At 42.0% G+C, this 18,904-nt stretch overlaps 2 protein-coding genes across 2 annotated transcripts; both read right to left on the reverse strand.

The window, feature by feature from the left end:
* Window positions 1-2,432: 2,432 nt before the first annotated feature.
* Window positions 2,433-5,886, reverse strand: slc22a6l (solute carrier family 22 member 6, like; the record flags this gene model as incomplete). Its single annotated transcript, XM_080835808.1, has 10 exons — window positions 2,433-2,539; window positions 2,736-2,939; window positions 3,191-3,299; window positions 3,407-3,617; window positions 3,868-3,987; window positions 4,194-4,317; window positions 4,446-4,614; window positions 4,832-4,986; window positions 5,212-5,315; window positions 5,482-5,886. 10 exons carry the CDS (start codon window positions 5,884-5,886, stop codon window positions 2,455-2,457), a joined length of 1,686 nt encoding a protein of 561 aa, XP_080691934.1. The 3' UTR covers window positions 2,433-2,454.
* A 2,220-nt stretch (window positions 5,887-8,106) lies between these two features.
* On the reverse strand, window positions 8,107-17,763 carry pygma (phosphorylase, glycogen, muscle A). Its single transcript, XM_080848527.1, has 20 exons — window positions 17,450-17,763; window positions 14,801-14,902; window positions 14,619-14,697; window positions 14,392-14,495; window positions 14,173-14,304; window positions 13,923-14,034; window positions 13,229-13,311; window positions 12,960-13,103; window positions 12,312-12,404; window positions 11,917-12,063; window positions 11,542-11,705; window positions 11,234-11,348; window positions 10,954-11,055; window positions 10,674-10,821; window positions 10,527-10,585; window positions 10,076-10,217; window positions 9,688-9,895; window positions 9,194-9,331; window positions 8,869-8,935; window positions 8,107-8,780 (listed from the first exon to the last, which is right to left on the reverse strand). Exons 1-20 carry the CDS (start codon window positions 17,690-17,692, stop codon window positions 8,631-8,633), a joined length of 2,532 nt encoding a protein of 843 aa, XP_080704653.1. The 5' UTR covers window positions 17,693-17,763; the 3' UTR covers window positions 8,107-8,630.
* Window positions 17,764-18,904: the final 1,141 nt, after the last annotated feature.

Raw genomic sequence — 18,904 nt, forward strand, 5'->3', positions numbered from 1 at the left:
GAGCACATTTAACAATTCAACAAATAATTTACAAAAATAATCATAATAGGGGGTAGATTTATGTATGTTACTTTTGCGCAACAACATGCAATAATGGTAATAAATACAAAAAGTGCAGTTTATGTAAAATGTATCTCTTTATTTTATAAAAAAACACATTTTATGAAAGATCTTCAACACCAACTTCATTTAAAAGATCATTTTGTAGTCAAAAAGTTATTTACCTCGAAGCAACAATGCGCAACAAAGAAACGTACAAACATGGAATACCATTCCGCTGTTGCATATTGTTGCTTTGAGGCAACGTAGCTATTACCCCTTTACAAAACAAATATTCAATGAAAACATAATCAACAGAGGAAAATTCAATCATAACTTACCCTCAATTGTGAAAATATTTTTTTATTCATGGAAATCCTCAGGATAATGGCACTTTTTCACAGTTTTGGGGGGCTGCCACATGTGAGCGCAAGTGAGGTAAAGAGATTGAAAAAGGGGCGGGATAAGTCATGTGATCAAATACAAGTACACTATTGGCTTCTAATACTTCCTCCAGATTAAAATGAGCCTTTTTATTGGTGTATGATGTTTTGTGCCTGTGAAATGGAGGGAAAATTGGTATGTTACCCTGAAGCAACACCATGCAATAGGGCTAAGGATGAAGTTTCACAAAATGTGTCATATGTCCAAAGAATGTGGAAGTGATGCAAGGTGTTACATTGTGTGAAGTTTAAAGCTTCATGTCACAAGATATATTGCTTTGAGCATTATTCACTAGGTGGCGCCACTCAATGAACTCATCTTAACGAGCTAGGATAATGTGCCTCCTAGAGGCCAACTTGTTATAACAAAATGTGGTGAAGTATATTTGACCGTCGTCCAAAAATGTGTGAGAAAAAAAAGTTGAAGAAAGAAAAAAAAAAACTTACAGTTGCCACTACACTATACATTTTGATTTGATTTGTTTATTTGATGAAGAGGGACAGTGTGCATTAATAAACATTAACCTGTAAATGCACCCAATTGTAGCCAAAAGGCTAGTTTTCATTGGCAGTCCCCCTGCCAGAGTGAAACTGGCTAAAGATAGGGAAGAATTACAGCATAACATTGGGGAGGGGAGGAGAGAAAAGACAACACCCAGACTATGCTCCTAGAGGAGTACAGTGTGGGAACAGTAAAAAAAAAAAAACACACCTCAGCACATAAGCACATACAACTCACAAACAATACATACATGAATACAAAACACCAGAGCTACATTAAAAAGCTGCCACTTGCGTTGGCGCTAGGGATAGCCAGGAGTCTCATGACATGTAGGCTACCAGGACATGACAAACACAAAAAACACACCTCAGCACATAGAAACATACAACTCACAAACAATACATACATGATAACAAAACACCAGAGCTACATGAAAAGCTGCCACTCGCGTTGGCGCTAAGGATAGCCAGGAGTCTCAGGACATGACAAACACTAAGCAGGCAAAGGCGTGGAGCTTGGGATGTGACCGAAGGTGTCAGCTTGGGGTGGAACGTAAACAGCTGCAGAGAATTCCCTGGGCAAGTTGGGAGCCCGGCAGGTGTAGAATGCTGTCAGGGGTGGACTCACCAAGCCAGGTTTCAGTAAAACACAGGGCAGCAGGCAGCAGATACGGAAACATATAAGATGCTAAACATGTTTAGCTGATTTAAACACAGAACTGATTTAAAATTACAACCATGTTATTGTTTGATTTGCCCTTCATTTAACTGTCTATTCATTTGCCCGTCATTTTGTGTGTTGAAGTTTGTGTGTTGAAATATTGGTTCTAATGACATAAACACAGAGCAAGGTTTACGGAATTCGTTTATTACAGTTTTATGTCGGTTTTATTGAAACTGTGTTTAAATTTAATTTTAGACCTAAATTATGCCACAATCACATACTCATACATACAAACAATATTTAGGCTACTAAGAGCCAATGTCTCTCAATTTTTGTGCTCCATTTGTCTATGAAAGTAACCCTTAAAGATAATTTATTAAGACTCTCACTTTACAAATGCCTTTACATTAACTCGGTTGGCCCTTTTTGAACAAGAATTGTTACGGTATGTGACAAATTTGGCCCATGAAATGTGAAATTAAAGACTGAAAAACAAAATAATTGAACATAATAATAACTCCCAAGTGAGGTATAAATCCTTCATTATATACATATAATGAATGCTGCATTCAGTCAAACTGTGTAGCCTGCACACTAAACACAAAACAGGCTGCATTCAGATGTCTCCTAGTCAAAAAATAACAATAATAATGTATGGAATAGCACAATATAAACATTTCATATTTCCTTTCTTGCACATATTCCACAGTAGCCCATGACAGGGAAACTGATGGTAGCTAGAACCCCTTCTTGAGTGTGAAGGGTTCAGGCAGCATTCTCCAGAGGCAGCATCCGTCAGAGGCGTGTTCAGGCAGCATCCTTCAGAGGTGTGCTAGTGTCTCCTGTAGGTAGTTCCTCCTTCTTGGCTTTGGTGTTTTTCCGCCTGTAACCTCTGCCAAAAAGAAGATTATAATTACTTATCCACTTAAAACTTCAATAGCAGGACATTCTATTTTGCAATGATGTTAATGTACCAGAAGAGTACATTCCTACACTAATTCCAAAATAACCTCATTTCCCTTTAGGATAAAGAAAGTGCTCTATGAATCTATAAGAACAACAGGACAATGCAGTGCAGTTCATCTCACCTTTCCTCTACATCTTGAACTGTGTCAGGTAAAGGGTATGCAAGAGTCTCAGGCAGAAAGATTGCAAAAAAGCCACTTATGATGGGAACTCCCCCGTAAATGAGTCCTGGTAGCCAAGGGACACGCTCTCCAAGTAACTGAACCATGGGGGCCACCATAGCCCCTAATCGTGCTGTCATGGAAACAAAGCCCATGCCATTCTGCCTGTGAGGAAAGAAATACTACAGCATCACTTACACACACGGATAAGCTCATAAGCTCATTGGGAAAGAATAGCCTTTTGACATATATTATGCAGAGGAAATGAAAACCATAGAAATGCAAATCTAAATATGATCATCACATTTCAATCATTGACATATCAGATACATAATATGTATAGACATATGGGTTTTTAGATATCAAGGTGCACATTCAGGCACAAACGAACGCACTTTACATATAGGATAGTTTACCGAATAACGGTAGGGTAGAGCTCTGGTGAATACAGGTAGCAGCAGTTGAATGAAGCCGCCAGGCAGCCTTTTCCCAACACAGCCAGAACCGTACGCATTGTCTGTTTCTCTAAAAGCAATGAATAACATACACTCATATTAAACACATTCCAGGGCTTATTCTATCACCAAAGGTTTGGTATTGAATACCGGTCTATGGAAACAAGGAACTTTTACCATAAGGCACCAACAGGTTGGAAAGTACGGCAATACCAGCCAAGATGAGTGAAGCGCACTGGGAGGGCCGGCGACCAAACACACTCATGGCCACTGTGACGATCACTTTGGCAGGGATGTCCACAGATCCGAAGATGACCTGAATCAGGTACATGTCCACTCCAAACTTCTCCAGGTCCATGGAAAGCCCATAATAGCCAAAGCTTGTTGAGAACCTTTGAGGAATAGATTCATTTTGTTGACACTGCAGTGCTGAGCAGTTTGGTTGTATAGTTATCTAAGCTGTATATTTCAAATAATGAATTAATGTAATAGCTTTGCCCTAATTACATTTATCATGTGAACCAATTTAGTTACATACACAAAGGACCTCAACATGTGACCCAGTGTATTCTGGTAATGGGTTTAATAACTTGTGATGTGTACCTTGTGCGTGTGCATTATCAGTAGTGACTGAACACAAACCAGATAGCACTAAGGCAGACAGTGATGGTCCTCATGACAGGGGTGCGGACTAGGTCTAGTGCAGAATACGACCCTTCGGAGCATGACATCTCTTTCTTCATGGACTCTTGGAGGACCTGTCGACACAGACCTTTAGTAGGGTTGTTTTAAAGAGACAGTATGCCACAATTTTGCCACTTTTTGAAGCATGTTTTCTTTGCAACGACATGGTATCATGGATCTTATCTTTTCCACGTGCGTGAGCAAGGCATACAGGTTCCACCATAGACACACACACTGTAACATCAAAGAAATGAGACCTGCAGTAATGGAACTATTTTACCTCAAGAGTAATTTTTTCTCCCTCTGCATGGCGGCCATTGATCCGAGCGACAGCCTGGAGGTTTTTGACAGCTTTTTCGGACTTCCGGTTTAAAACCAGCCACCTGGCAGATTCTAAATACCACCTGTAGACAATTAAACCAAATCTTTGGCACTCTTCATCTCAAACCATATGTTACCCCATTCACTGCCAACATTCCAAATTTCAGAAAAAAATGGTTTCGTTTCACCATGTATATAGACCCTCTCTCACCATGAGTAGATGAAGAAGCCATAGAATGGCAGTGACACAGTCAATGTAAGCCAACGCCAGTCACGGATGAAATAAGCCACAAGTGCCAGCAGCAGCTGCCCGATCGTATAGCAGTAACCTGTCCCTGTGCCTACGATCGTCCGCACTCGCGTGGGGATCCACTCCAAAACTGGACAGAGGTTGAAGGTCATAGACAGGAAGAGGGAACAGTTGGGTTTTGCGATTACCTTTATTTAAAAAATGGATTACTGTTTCAAAGGACACAGTGACTTGAAAGTCTCAAGTGCTTAGCATTCTGACAGAACAACTTCTATACCCTAATGTTGTCCCTAATACCTAACCCTAATGTGATCTCATTGCTCAAAACTGATGCATTGCAAACTTACCTAGAGAGAGGGTGTTGAGCACCAGTCCAGAAAGAGCCATGCCACAGCCAAACCGGAAGAGGCAAAAGAGGGAGAAGGACGTGGCAAAGGCAGTACAAGTCCCTGACACTGCCATTAAGAGATATGAGAATTGCAGCAGGTAGAGCCTTCCAAATCTGTGTTCCAAAGTTGAAATAAAAAAACTATAAGCAATACATTACTGTGCTGTCATGAGGAGAATTAAGTGATTTTAGTGTCATGGAATCATCAGTCTGCCAGTTCAGTTGGCACAGTGCACACTTCTTAATAAGAATGTGGTAATAATGAATCACAATAATGTAAGTGTTTTATACATTGGTTATCTTTAATGCTGTGAATGTTTGATGATTAAAGGACCCTACTTGTCTGACAGTCCCCCAAATATAACAGCACCTACAAGCACCCCTCCCATATAAATGGTTTGGCCCATCTGTTTTAATGTACGCTGTTCACAAACCAGGTCCCACTGCAGAGAAAGAGAAAGCAAGTTTAGATGGCACACCAAGGATAGTCTTCAAGAATCTCGGTCCTATACTAGCACACATTCATATACAAAGTAATGCTCACAATTACTGCATGGAAGAACCTAAACAGGTTCGATCCAGCTTAATGACACACCACTCTGACCGTACCTCTGTAATAATAGTAGAGCTTCTCTCAGTCTCTCCATATTCCCATCCATCCTGGCATCCCTGTAGCTCCACGTCAAGAGTGTCTGCATAGGAATCCTCCTCCTCAGCCTCAGCCTTATCCGTCACATTCAAGAGGCCCCACTGAGGAGTGGCATAGCGCTGGCATCTGGCCGGCTTGTCCTTCTCATCTACTGGGACGGTGATGCGCTGCACCTGCTCCTTGGTGAGTATGTGAAGTGAGAGGTTGGCGTGGGCACTGCAATGGTGAGGTGGCACCGGAGCCACAAAGTTCTGCAGCAGGTTGTGGCTGGCCATCATCAGTATGGGCATGCAGAGGAGGGTGACATGCATCACCTGGAAGCGACCGGTGCTGCCCACCTGATCCAGGAGTTCTCCGAAAGCCATGCTTGGACGGAACGTCTGGGACTATCCTCAGAGTGTTCCCCTTCTTAAGTCCTTCAGTACAGCAGAGGACGTGAGAACTGTGAAAACAACAACAATACATTGCTTCTCTTCAGGCAGGACAGTGCGTGCTTTACAGGCTTCCGCACAGTCCGGACAGGAGAGACAATTGATAGAGGTTGATAGCTGGAGGGAGAGAATAGGATATATAATACTGTATTTCACAAGGCCTACTATATATTTACCTTCTCTCCCATAGCTTTGGGTTTTTAAACATCTAACACATAGCCCATTATACAATTTTGAGCACCCGTTTTAAAAGTCTCAAGTTTCTAGTCCAAGCTTCACAATTTAAAGACACATTCACAAAACGTTTAAGTATTTATATGTATACTTGAGGAACCTGCGATTTGAATAAGATTCATCTTACCTTTGGTGATTTCTTTCCACGGATGTTGTTGGAATGGATTTTAACAGCAGTTCAATATCAAGTACAGTTCCTGCTTCAGTAGTGAACTCAAAAACACAGTGTCTTTCATGCACATAAGACGCCCTCAGCCCATGGAGCCTTGTCAGTTGAAGCCAGAATTGTGCAAAAAAAGGTTGTAAAAATCTCTGATCTCAAAACTGTTGTAAAACTGTAAATAAAAAGCCCTGCGAGGTCGTGCAGTTTATGGTAATCCGCTTTTACATTCCACTGGCTTTGCTAAGGAAATGCTGTTCTTCTGAAGGCTGGATTAAATCAGTCAACTGAGTTCAACACAGCAACCACTCTGATGGAAAGAACCCCAAACCTTTTACCTAGCTGTAAACAAAGTTAGAACATCATCATGCTCCAGTCCACTGTAACATGGATATGGGCTCCGAGACCCCTGCTAGTGTTCCTTGGTCTTTGAAAATACTTCAGTGACGCAAGTTTGCATCACTTTTAGTGGGAGGTAGTATAGGCAGGAGAACATTAGAGCATTTCAGAAGATTGTGTGGATTACTTAAATAGTGACTAGTGACTGACTTTCCAGAGTCAGGCTTTTTATTTGACAAGATTAAGGCAGAAGGCTAAAAGATTGTAAAGCTTGGTAGTAGAATAGTAACCCAGGAGTGTTTCCAAGAGCTCTATATCTCTCTGTTTGCCTCTGTTTCAAAGTTCAAACTTCAGCTCTTCAGAGCAGTACTTTCACATCAATTGAACTTATGAGACACACCATGAATCTTAGAGACTGATTCCTGGAAATGTTCCAACATGATTAACCAGATTACACAACAAGCAACACTAAAGTAAGAATTTGCCGTGTTTTACAAAGATTCTCTACATGACATCCCCACAGGGTTGTAGCTTTCATCTGTTTGAAATAGATGTCAGTCACGACCAACTGTTCTCTCCCTCTCTCAACAGCTGTGCATACCTACTTCAGCCCAAAGACTCTCACTAAGCAGCTATTCAAACTCATTATGGCGATCATTGGAAGAGTTGTCAAAATAACTGCAGTTAACAATCCAGAACAGGAGAAAAGTCAGGTGCAATGATTTAAACATTGGATTGATAGACATGCTATACAAAAAACTATAATAAATATATGTAATTTATACATTTTATACATCTCCATGTGACGGTGAAGGATCAGTTAACAGGGATTTAGCATAGAAGGGTTAATTCCCCCTCACAGTTGGCTATGAGGAATTTGCTGTGTTTGACTGGTGAAACAGCATGAGATGCCAGAACAGATGACTCTCAGCGGAATAGATTGCCTCTGAAAACACTGGGTGACATAACTGCTCGACCCAGGGGATGACCCCACTGGGTCGCAGACACAAACTCACTCGGGGGATTTAGCATTTGTCACGCATAGGGACCAAGGGCTCAGGACACACAGCTATGCTGTCTGACCAGCGCAAGAGACAGGTAACCAATTAAGGGAGCTCTCTTCAATGGTTTACAACTCTGCTGGAGCAACCATACTGATAGTAGGATGAACCCTTATCACACAGGGTCCTTATAGGTTAATGTGTGTAGGATAGTGGTTCACCTGCAAGCATGTTGGTTTAGCATTTGACAGAAACAAATATTAACTTGAATTGAACATGATTTTTCCATGTCTTACAATAATATTGCAATAGAAATCACAGAAACACCCTTTTTTTTTATGTTTCCTGTAAAGTAATAAAAGTTTATTTAAAAATAAACAACACCTCAGTTGGGCGCTAAAACAGCTTGCCTGACAGCTCTTAGGTGTTTCAGGCCATTTAGCCCTTATGATGGTAATGCCTTTATTTGTGAAAGATTCCCACAAACCCACATTTCAAACAAACACAGATTAAAAGACATTCTTACATATTTTCTCACACACTCCTAATAGGGTGAATAAAAGAGACAGAGACAGTAGTCTATCCACCTCACTGACTATGCGACCTGAAAACACCACACAAATATCAAGGATTGAATACCATGATAAACATCAAATTGTATTTACTGTCTGCAAGATCAAAACAACAGTTTTACTACTGCCTGATTACAACTGACATTTTTTTTAAAAGCCACTGATGCAACGCACTGGACAGGGGAAATCTTGAGAGCAAGGCCTTTATCGTAACAGTGTTAATTATCGGATCGCGTGTGTTATCGGCAAACGTTTGTGTTGTCATGTAACCCATTATTAAACTGAGCCTATCGACTGTTGATCCATTATTAAACTTAGCATTTTGATTGTTTATCAAATGTTTGACACTGTCCGATAACTGACATAGGTACACTACTTAGGATCATCTGGAGCAGGGATCTTCTCCAATGAAGGCTCCATCCCCCAGATCTCACGAGCATACTGGGCAATGGTGCGGTCGCTAGAGAACTTGCCACTGCCTGCAATGTTATAGATTGCCTTCTTGGTCCATTCCTTGGGGTTCTGGAAAAAAGTCAAAATAAGGACAGAAATGAAATATAATGAAAGAGATCCAAACCGAGACAGAGAGAAATGGGAATCTCACACTAACCTTGTAGAGAGCGCTGACTTTATCCTGGCATTTGATGTAATCTTCATAGTCAGCAAACACCTTGAATCTGTGCATCAGGAAGTAAACGGGTTTCTGATCAGAAATGGACCAGGTTTAATTTGACCAATGAGCGAAGGGGGTAATCAATCAAGGTAACCCTTTTTGTGCGTGCAGGTGTGAGAGAGTGTGTGTGTGTGTGTGTGTGTGCTAAGGGCAACAAGAGGACAGTCACGTGTGTGTGTGTGTGTGTGTGTGTTATTGTACTTGAAATCTGACCCACATATTCTGGGTAGGTTCCGATGTGTCCAGTGGTCAGACTCAGTACCTGTCATGGTGCATCAGTAGGTTGACAATTTCCTTGAAGAGGTCGTGCTGCTTAGGACTGAAGAAACCTCCGGAAATCTGGTCCATGGCCTGCTTCAGCTCAGGGATGCGGTTATAGTACTCATGGGCATTGTAACCTCTACGGAACAAAAACAGCAGCTTAGCAGCTCATCAATTTTTTCATGAAAATACATCTACCTTCAGTGTTATTGCTGGTTTAAAGCAGCAGTAAGGGGTTCTGGTCGAAAACTAGCAATATACTGAAATGGCATGCATAAACTTTACACCACTTGCAAATATGCTTACTCATGTCTTTTGGTGATACAGTTGGCGATGGCATGCTGTTAAATCTTTTTTGTTCATTTTCACAAGGTGGTCAAGTGCAAAGCCTTAGTGGCAAGTTGGAATGATCGGTGTGTAATATTACTAGTTGCTAATAAAAAGATGCTTCAAAACTGTTTTACTGTGTAGTATCTTTTTGCATTTGCCTCTCACCCTGACTTATCCATGGCTTCCACATCGTCGACTCTCATGCCGAAGATGAAGATGTTGTCATCACCGACCTCCTCGGCCATCTCCACATTGGCACCATCCATAGTACCAATGGTGAGGGCACCGTTCAGCATGAACTTCATGTTGCCTGTGCCAGACGCCTCTGTGCCCGCAGTAGAGATCTGTTCTGAGAGGTCGGCAGCAGGAACAGCTGAGGGAAAAGGATTAAAGGACCAGAGTGAACCACTGGGCTCACAGAGGTTTATGACACACCCAAAACAGACAGACAGACAGACAGACAGACAGACAGACAGACAGACAGACAGACAGACAGACAGACAGACAGACAGACAGGCAGGCAGGCAAATAGACAGGAATGCTTTGTATGTACCTTTCTCAGCTAGGGTGACTCTGTAGTTCTCCAGGAAGATGACCTTCAGGCGGTCACCCACAACAGGGTCATTATTTACCACCTCACCAATAGCAGTGATGAGACGGATGATCATCTTAGCCGTGTGGTAGCCAGGTGCAGCCTGTCACAGGCAAAGAAAACAGACAATGGTGGATGCTTGTTAGAGAATAAAATACTCAGGTTTAGTGTGTGTGTTTTGTTCAAATATAATTAAACATTAGTCAATATATTCCCAATCCCAAAATAGGAAGGTGCTTTTGATAAAACAAGAGTTATTCTACCGGAGTCACATGTGATGAGGGATACTGGGTTTTAACTCCTACAACTTTTATTTTGGCTAAATTACAGAAATTTGAGAATTTAAAAGTTATACAAGTTTTGATTCCTATTAAGTCTGAATAAATTGTAAAATATGTAAGCACTAGCGCACCTTTCCGCCAATCATGACTGTTCTGGGAGTCCACTGCTTGTTTGGCTCTTTCTTGATACCTGTTGAGATGTTCATCAACAATCAGCATCAGACTAAACTCAGAGCAGGGCCAGTAAATATATAGAGGTGGCTGAACAGATTGCTCACGGTTGTAGAAGGTGATGATGTGGAGGCAGTTGAGCAGCTGTCTCTTGTACTCGTGGATTCTCTTGACTTGGATGTCAAACATGGAGAGGGGATTGATCTTCACCTTGTAGTGCTCCTCCATGTGAGTGGCGAACCTCTGCTTGTTTTCCTATGGGGGTGCAGAAGAAGTGCGTGATAGTTATAGCTTATTTATCTACAAGAACTTCTTGCCTTTCACCACATGAAGGGTTATGACCGAAACATGTACAGTATTGGTAAACAAAATTTCAGTAGGCATTACCTGTTTGACTTGTGCAACAGCATTGATGAATGCATCATCGTCGATGAATTTCTCTAGTTTTCTCAACTGGTCAAGATCGCGAACGAACTCCTCTCCAATTTTCTGACATAAACAAAACAAACTTAATTGTAATATTTACCCCAACAAATAAACATAAGTGATTTATAAATGTAATAAACAGTATTTACCCCTACAAATTAACATTAGTGATTTATAAATGTAATATACGGTTATTACCCCTACAAAAAGAACATTAGTGATTTATAAATGAGGGCCTCACCTCTGCAATGATTTCGGCAAGCCCGGGGTTGCACATGACCAACCAGCGACGGGGTGTGATGCCGTTGGTCTTGTTCTGGAACTTATGAGGATCCATCTCATAGAAGTCCTTAAACCTGTGAGGAGGTCACCAACATTAAAGACTTCACGCCACCGTCATCAGCCTCCTAAAGCACATCTGACTCAATATTATTAATGTCTTACTCTTTTGAGGATGGGTTGTTAAAGTGCATACATATGTGTGGGCTATGTTTTGTGCAAACAAGCACGTGTGTGTGTGTTTGTGTGTTTGTGTGTGTTTGGACATACAGGCCTGCCTTGAGGATGTCAGAATGAATGCGAGCCACTCCATTGACGGCATGGGACCCGACGATACACAAATGAGCCATGTTCACTCTCTTCCCGCCTTCCTCCTCAATCAGAGACATACGCCGCATGCGGTCATGATCACCAGGGAACTTGCGTGCGACACGCTGAAGACACCACGACAGGAGGGACAGAAAGGAGCAGAGGGGAATCAGTTCAATTTTTGTGTACGCTCCACGAGAGACCTACTGCTGTAGAAAAAACCTAAAAGCTCTAGAACACAGGCCATCTATAGGTCACTATGTGATATGTCTACATCTTACTCTATGCACCACTTTCCCTTCATTCTGTTTGCAGTGAGCAATAACAGAAACGCACCTCCATGTGTCGCCTGTTGATCTCATAGATGATCTCAAGGTGGCGAGGAAGCAGAGTCTGGAACAGATCAATGGGCCAGCGCTCCAGGGCCTCGGGCAGGACTGTGTGGTTAGTGTATGCACAGGTCTTCACAACGATGTCCCACGCCTGATCAAACACACACACACAAACACACACACACACACAAATTTCACATGACGGAATGAGGCTAAATTCTCTATGCTTTCGGCATTGCTAATACGATATCTGTCTCCAAGAGGTCCCCATCATAAATCAGGTCTGATGACATCCATCTTAAAACACTGGGCTTTATCTCTGCAGCGTATTATATCTGGTTGTGACCTCTTTCTAGTTCAACCTCAGGTGTAGTCGCCAAAACATCAGCGTTTTCTCACCTTATCCCAGGCGAGGTGCTCCTCGTCCACCAGCACCCTCACCAGCTCAGGGAGGGCCAGGGCTGGGTGGGTGTCATTCAGCTGGATAGCTACCTGCACATTGGAAGGCATGGGGGATATGAGAGAGGGAGTGCAAGCAGAATGTGGAGCCCGCATGACTTAAAATTTGAATGCAAAGCTCGCTACTGTCTCAGCCTAATGAAAAGTGTGAGCTAACTAATTAAGCTCATTCATCAAGCCGCTTAGTTATCTAGCAGTATGAAATTTATTTTGAGACATACAAATATATATATATTAAGCCGTTCACATAATTAGTTGTAATTTCATTTACATTAATGACAGAGCATGTGCATAATTACGTAACTGCATTCTTTTCATATTACATGGCAACAAAGGACAGAAACACACACACACACACACACACACACACACACACACACACACACACACACACACACACACACACACACACACACACACACACACACACACACACACACACACACACACACACACACACACACACACACACACACACACACACACACACACACACACACACACACACACACACACACACAATCTGTGGTCCCTTTCAAAGACACCAGGGCAACGAAAGTGGCCACTACAGTCAGTGAGCAATCTTGCCTTAGTAGGCAGCAAAACGAAGTCAGTTCGCACGACCTCCCTGCTGCCAAACTTGGAGGCCTTAAAACGCCGGACGATGTCCTGCAGAGTGGCGGACACCACGAAGTACTCCTGCTTCAGACGCAGCTCCTTCCCTTCAAAGAACTGGGCCAGGACAGACACATTTAATACAACTTATTTAACAATAATAAGGCCCTCATAAGGCCCTTTGTCTGTACAGGCCAAACATGTCATAACAGGTGAGTGAGAGCAAACATGGTGGGACCTACGTTGTCATTTGGGTACAGGACACGAGAGATATTCTCTGCCAAATTTCTGTCGAGCACAGCCTGAACGTAACCACCAACATTGACTGTTAAAGATAAAAAAGTAAAGCATATTACATGTCAGTTATTCAGCGGAGGCATACATATGGCTTCCCTCATTGCAACCGGTCATGCACCGATGTTGAGTGGCCCATCTGAACTTATTGGTGGAGTCCTTGATTCTGGTGGGAGGTTGTTGATATTTGACCTCAACAGGCAATGAATTTAAAACGTGGACTGAACCTTTAAGTTATAAGCAGTCTGTCTTGCAGTCAGATTAGTTTCTTTGCAAAAAGACTGGCAGGCAGCTCTTCTCTGACTGGGCATGTGAGAGGCGTTATTCGAGACCGACATTGCAAAGTACCTCATGGTTCGGTCAAGGTGACTCCCCTCTTTCAGGAAGTCCTAAGCATGCAGCCGGTGGCTTGCCAGAGAAAGCTGGGTTAGTCTGGGCTCAGAAATAAAAACGGGTTAGCACAGGTCTCCGACAGTATAGCACAAGTCTGTTGAAATTCTAACTTAAAAAAACATGCACACTCACAAATTCGCCGGACATATCAAATACATGCTGAAGCGGTCTGGCACAGAAAACTGAGATTAACACACATCTGTTTCTGCACACAGCATAAATAACATCTTTGCTTGGATTTGAACTCACAGTCTTTCAGGTTGAAATCACAGGGGGCCTTTGCAGACCAGAGGCGCATGGTGTTCACAACATTGTTCCTGTATCCCGGCACAGGGGTGTCGTATGGCAGGGCCAACACAACCTGGCAGCAGGACAGACGAAAGTGAGTCTCAATTCTTGTATTCCTACTACGCTCACACATGCACACACTGTCACAAGGAAATGCTATAAAAAGCACAATTAACAGTCAGGTTGCCATGCCATGTTGCCATCACTTTACCTGAGTGTCAACCCATTTCACGCCATCAGGGTGGTGCTCTGTCCTGCCATAAAACTTGACTGGCCTTGTGTACTCTGGACGGGCTTTCTCCCAAGGGTTGCCATAACGAAGCCAGTCATCTGCCTCTTCAACCTGCCGGTTGGTGAATGGATAAAGCAATCATGGTCCAAATCAGCAATGCGTAATGACATGTTACAGAAAGTCGGGTTCACTTCTTACCTGCCAGCCTTTAACGATTTTCTGGTTGAAAATTCCAAACTCATAGCGGATGCCATAGCCGTATGCAGCCAAGCCCAGGGATGCCATAGAATCCAGGAAGCAAGCTGAAAACCGAGGGGGACAGTAGACCACATCAGTGGAAGCAGACTCTTGTATATCAAATATGAGACGATCACAGTTCACTGCTCTCTCCCCTCAGTATGGTTTGCATAGAGCATTCAACTTACCAGCCAGACGACCTAAACCACCATTGCCTAGACCAGCATCCTCCTCCATCTCTTGAAGCTCCTCCATTTCTAAACCCATCTGCAAAATACAATTTGTGGACCAACAATAAAAAAATAAAAAAGTTACTTGCATTTCTGACATGAGACCTGCACGCTAAGACAGACAAGTTGAGGAGGCTCACCTGGTACATAGCCTCATCACAAGCATTCTCCAGTGCAAGGTTCACCATGGTGTTCTGCAGTGTCCGGCCCATGTAGAACTCCAAGGAGATGTAGTATACCCGCTAATGGAGACAGAGACGTGAAGAATTAGGTCTCTACACATCTGCCATACCACCACAGCAGACCATCCTCACCCCCAGTGTGTAACATGCAAAAAAATTGGCAGGTCTGACATGGAAATGTTGTTTATTGGTTAATTCAGCTGAACCACGTTGACATTTAAGGTTATTGCTTATCCTCAGAATATATTTTTTTACTGGAAGTGGTAACTTACATGTTTGACATCAATAAAAAAATCCCTTATGAATATATTAAATAAGTCCACACATCCCTGTCCCGGTCCAGTTCTTTCTCAGTGATAACAAGACAGCTAGATTGAGCATTAAACGCATTACCTATGCTAGTTAATTCTATCAGTTTTCTGAAAAACACGTCTTAGCCTGCATTTAGCAATAGCACACTGTATCTGTGTACTACAAACATGTCTGAACATGTTTGTTATTGTGAAGGGAAAAATAGGAAGTCCCTCAGGGTCAACGGAAATTGACTGTGAGGAGATCAACTGGGTTAGCGTGGCTGTAATATCCTAACAGGCTCCTTTCAGACTCCCCTGGCCCATATGTCTGAGTTATTACTTGATTAGAGGGGGAAATAACACCCTCTGTGCCGACAGAAGGCCACAGTCATTTTAAAATGCTTTATTACTGCCCGTTTCAGATGCAAGGCCATCTCTGTGTCTGTCTAATTGTTACAGTATCAGCCTCGAGGGCATTCGACCCGAGGGCAGGCGTGAACCAGCTCTCAAGGAGGACTGAGGCCACTTGCACTGGCTGTCAAGGGAATGTCTGAGCTTAGCAACTGTGTTTATTAGCTGCCTCTCAACACAGAAAGAGCCTGGGACATGAATCTTTGACATTTTGAGTTTTCTCGTGGTGGCTGTTTGAGACCGCACCGGCCTACTGGAACAGAGAGAGAGAGACGTGGGGTGGAGGAAGGTCAGGCATATTATATAACAGTGGCATTTTGACTGGAGTAAAAATAACCCCGTTGGAGGTCACTCACAAAGGTTGCATAGACGTGATTAGAGCTCTGCAGTGACTAGGGCATGATGCTCATCATTTCCTTTGAAATGTACAAGACCAATATATATATATAAATATATTTATTTATTTATTTTCAGAAAGGTACATTTTCCATGAGAAAACTCAGTTTTACAGCATAAGTTGGATGTGCTTTTTTCTATCAGTTATCAAGTTGTGGAACTCCTGATTCATGCAAGGAATATCTGGGAATCAGGATATCTGCCATTGCTCCTATTTAATAATAGGATAGGAATAGGAGAACACTGTGAAACATGCATTAAATGAAACAGCCCATCTGTCATCTTGTGTATGCAGTCCCCAATGCACTAGTACCAATTAGTCTACTGAGTAAACTAACACACTGCTGGTAAATTATGCTATAGTGGTGACTGTGTAAACTAACACGCTGCTTGTAAACTATGCTATAGTGGTGACTGTGTTACACCAAATGCAACAAGGCTACTCAGAGCAAGCCATCCAATGGATCTTCAGTGCCCAAGAGGATGAAACTCAAAGTTAATCTGACCAATAGCAATATATACTGAAAATCTGCAGCACAGTGTCAGTGCCTGAATGTTTGCATGAAAAATGTAAGTCATTTCAAACAGATATTTTAAACATGCTTTGGCTTAACCGCCGATGTTGATAATCCGTGCTTGTATATGCGCTCTTTTGATGAGATGCTAAAAGCATGACATGACATGACATGATAATTTACCATGAAATTTGTTTCATGGTAAATAATTGCTCAACCTGCTAAACTATAAATACATTACTATACCAAAGCCGAGTATAGCTTTCAGCCGTGGCCTTTCTCTTGGGGTCATAGTTTTTGACCTTTCCGTTGAGGTCATGGCTTTTGACTTTTCTTCCTAGAGGGCCTTCGGCATAGTTCCAGATAAGATATGCATGGACATCTGTTTCCAGGTCTAGGGACCAAATTCTAAGAAACCTTAGTGGCCATTACATATGGCAATGAATCCCAGATACAATCAAGTGTAACTATGGACAGTGGTCTTTGAACCAAAATCCAGAGCTGGTTTAGTAGAAAACGTTTGCTGCTCTCCAACTTAAGCTTGGCATTTATAAAGAAGTTCTGTTTCACAAGTCTGAAGGGATGCATGGAAAGGTCAGGGGTCGTAGCAGAGCTCTGGCAGCCAGCCAGAGACCAGCTTTGATCAAAAGTTACCAAGTCATCACTATATTTCTAGTCCTTGAGCTACAATATCTGTCAGGCAACACATGTATCGTTTTTTAAGCATTTGTCTCTACTTTAGGGTGACCAGATTTCCCGGACCTAAAACCGGGACACTTTGCTCGTGAACGCACACGCTTTTTATCCTGAACATGTGCCAGAAACATACATTTTGCCAACAGCAGGAGCGTTTCTAGGTATCAAAGATATGGGGGGCTTATCCCCAAGGGGAGAGGCATGTTTGCGCGCACAGCTACTTTAAGGAACACTGTCAAGTCTAAATGAATGAAAAAAATCGTTTAGATGAAACGATGTCTTAAATGGTAACTTACTTTAGGGTCTTTCTCGTAATAGTGCTGCTGGGTTCGGATCCACCTGCCAACCAAGTGATCACGCACGGTGTGTGCGAGAGCAAAATAATAGTCACGCTTTGTGGAAACATTTCTGTCTTTGACCAGCGTGAAGTGAAGGTGCCGGTTGAAGTTGGTTTTGAGGTCTGCGACGTTCTCAACTCCGGCAAGGCCACGCACCGAAATCTGCTTCTTCTTCTCGTGATCTGACAACGGTCGAGACATTGTGGAAGGATATGTAAACACAGTACAGAGGACAGGCCACTTCCAGGAGTACAGCTGGTAGCAACCCAGCACTGACTAGACAGTTCTTTTTAAACCCGGCTTCATTAATATTGAGAAGAAGGCGGGATAAGGACAAGACCTTACATCCAATCGCAATGTAGCTTTATTACTGCAACACTGTAAAGTGCTTTATAAATATATATTCTCTCTCTCTTTCACTTTATGATAAATTACACTTTAACCTACTCCCCTTTTAAAGAAAAATAACATTTTGATCGAATACAAGTGCAATATTGATGTCATACAGACAGTTTTTGACAGTTTGTTTTTAAAATGTGCATGTCCTCACTTTAATTCATGTCAGTCTGATTCCTCGCTTGAATTAATTTTAGTCTGATTCCTCACTTTAATTCATTTTAGTCTAGTTCAGTCATTAGAGCAGACGGAGCCTATCAGTAGCCTCGAATATTAGCAACGTCATTAATCATTTAACAACCTGTGATTTAAAAGAAACCGTTTTACTCAATTCATATTTTCAATTCATATTCCACGACAGGGTGCAGTCAAGGGGATTTTAGCTCTCAGAATCCATTTACGATAGGCTCTACACAGGATCCCATGTACAACACATCTATGGAAACTGGCCCGTTTACAGCTGACCCATCTTAAAGGCCATGATATTTCAATGGCATGCTCTGTGAATGTCAGTGAGGAGCTCTCAGGCCTGGCACACATCTCTCTCATTATAGAGATTAAAAAGGACACTCAAAACACATTTCCCTCATTTATTAACATATATCTAAGGGCAGTTGACATGGATAAAGAAACAATATGTAACAGAATCTTTGTGTTTTTGGAAAAGATAAAGGAAAAAAATATACAGAAATCCTAAAGGGTTTATCTTCAAATTGGGTTTCAGAACAAAAGTCAGTTTTATATATTGACTCTCATTCAAGCATTGTATTGGTAAGACATATGTAGATTGGCTCTGAAGGAAAACTAATATTATATTTAGTGAGAATTCAGTTTATGTGATGATAACCCAGTGAATAATGAGCAGGCCTTATCAGAATATCTGAGAACATAAATAATGATAATTTAAAATAATATAAACTTGGCAAACAACTCGCAACGCAGCCAGAATCGGGGACTTAAGTTTAGTCAATAAATACATGTATAATTGAATGAATCGTTCAATGACTATTGTATCAC

The sequence above is a fragment of the Sprattus sprattus genome (genome assembly GCF_963457725.1).
Source record: "Sprattus sprattus genome assembly, chromosome: 1".
Classification (NCBI taxonomy): Eukaryota; Metazoa; Chordata; class Actinopteri; order Clupeiformes; family Clupeidae; genus Sprattus; species Sprattus sprattus.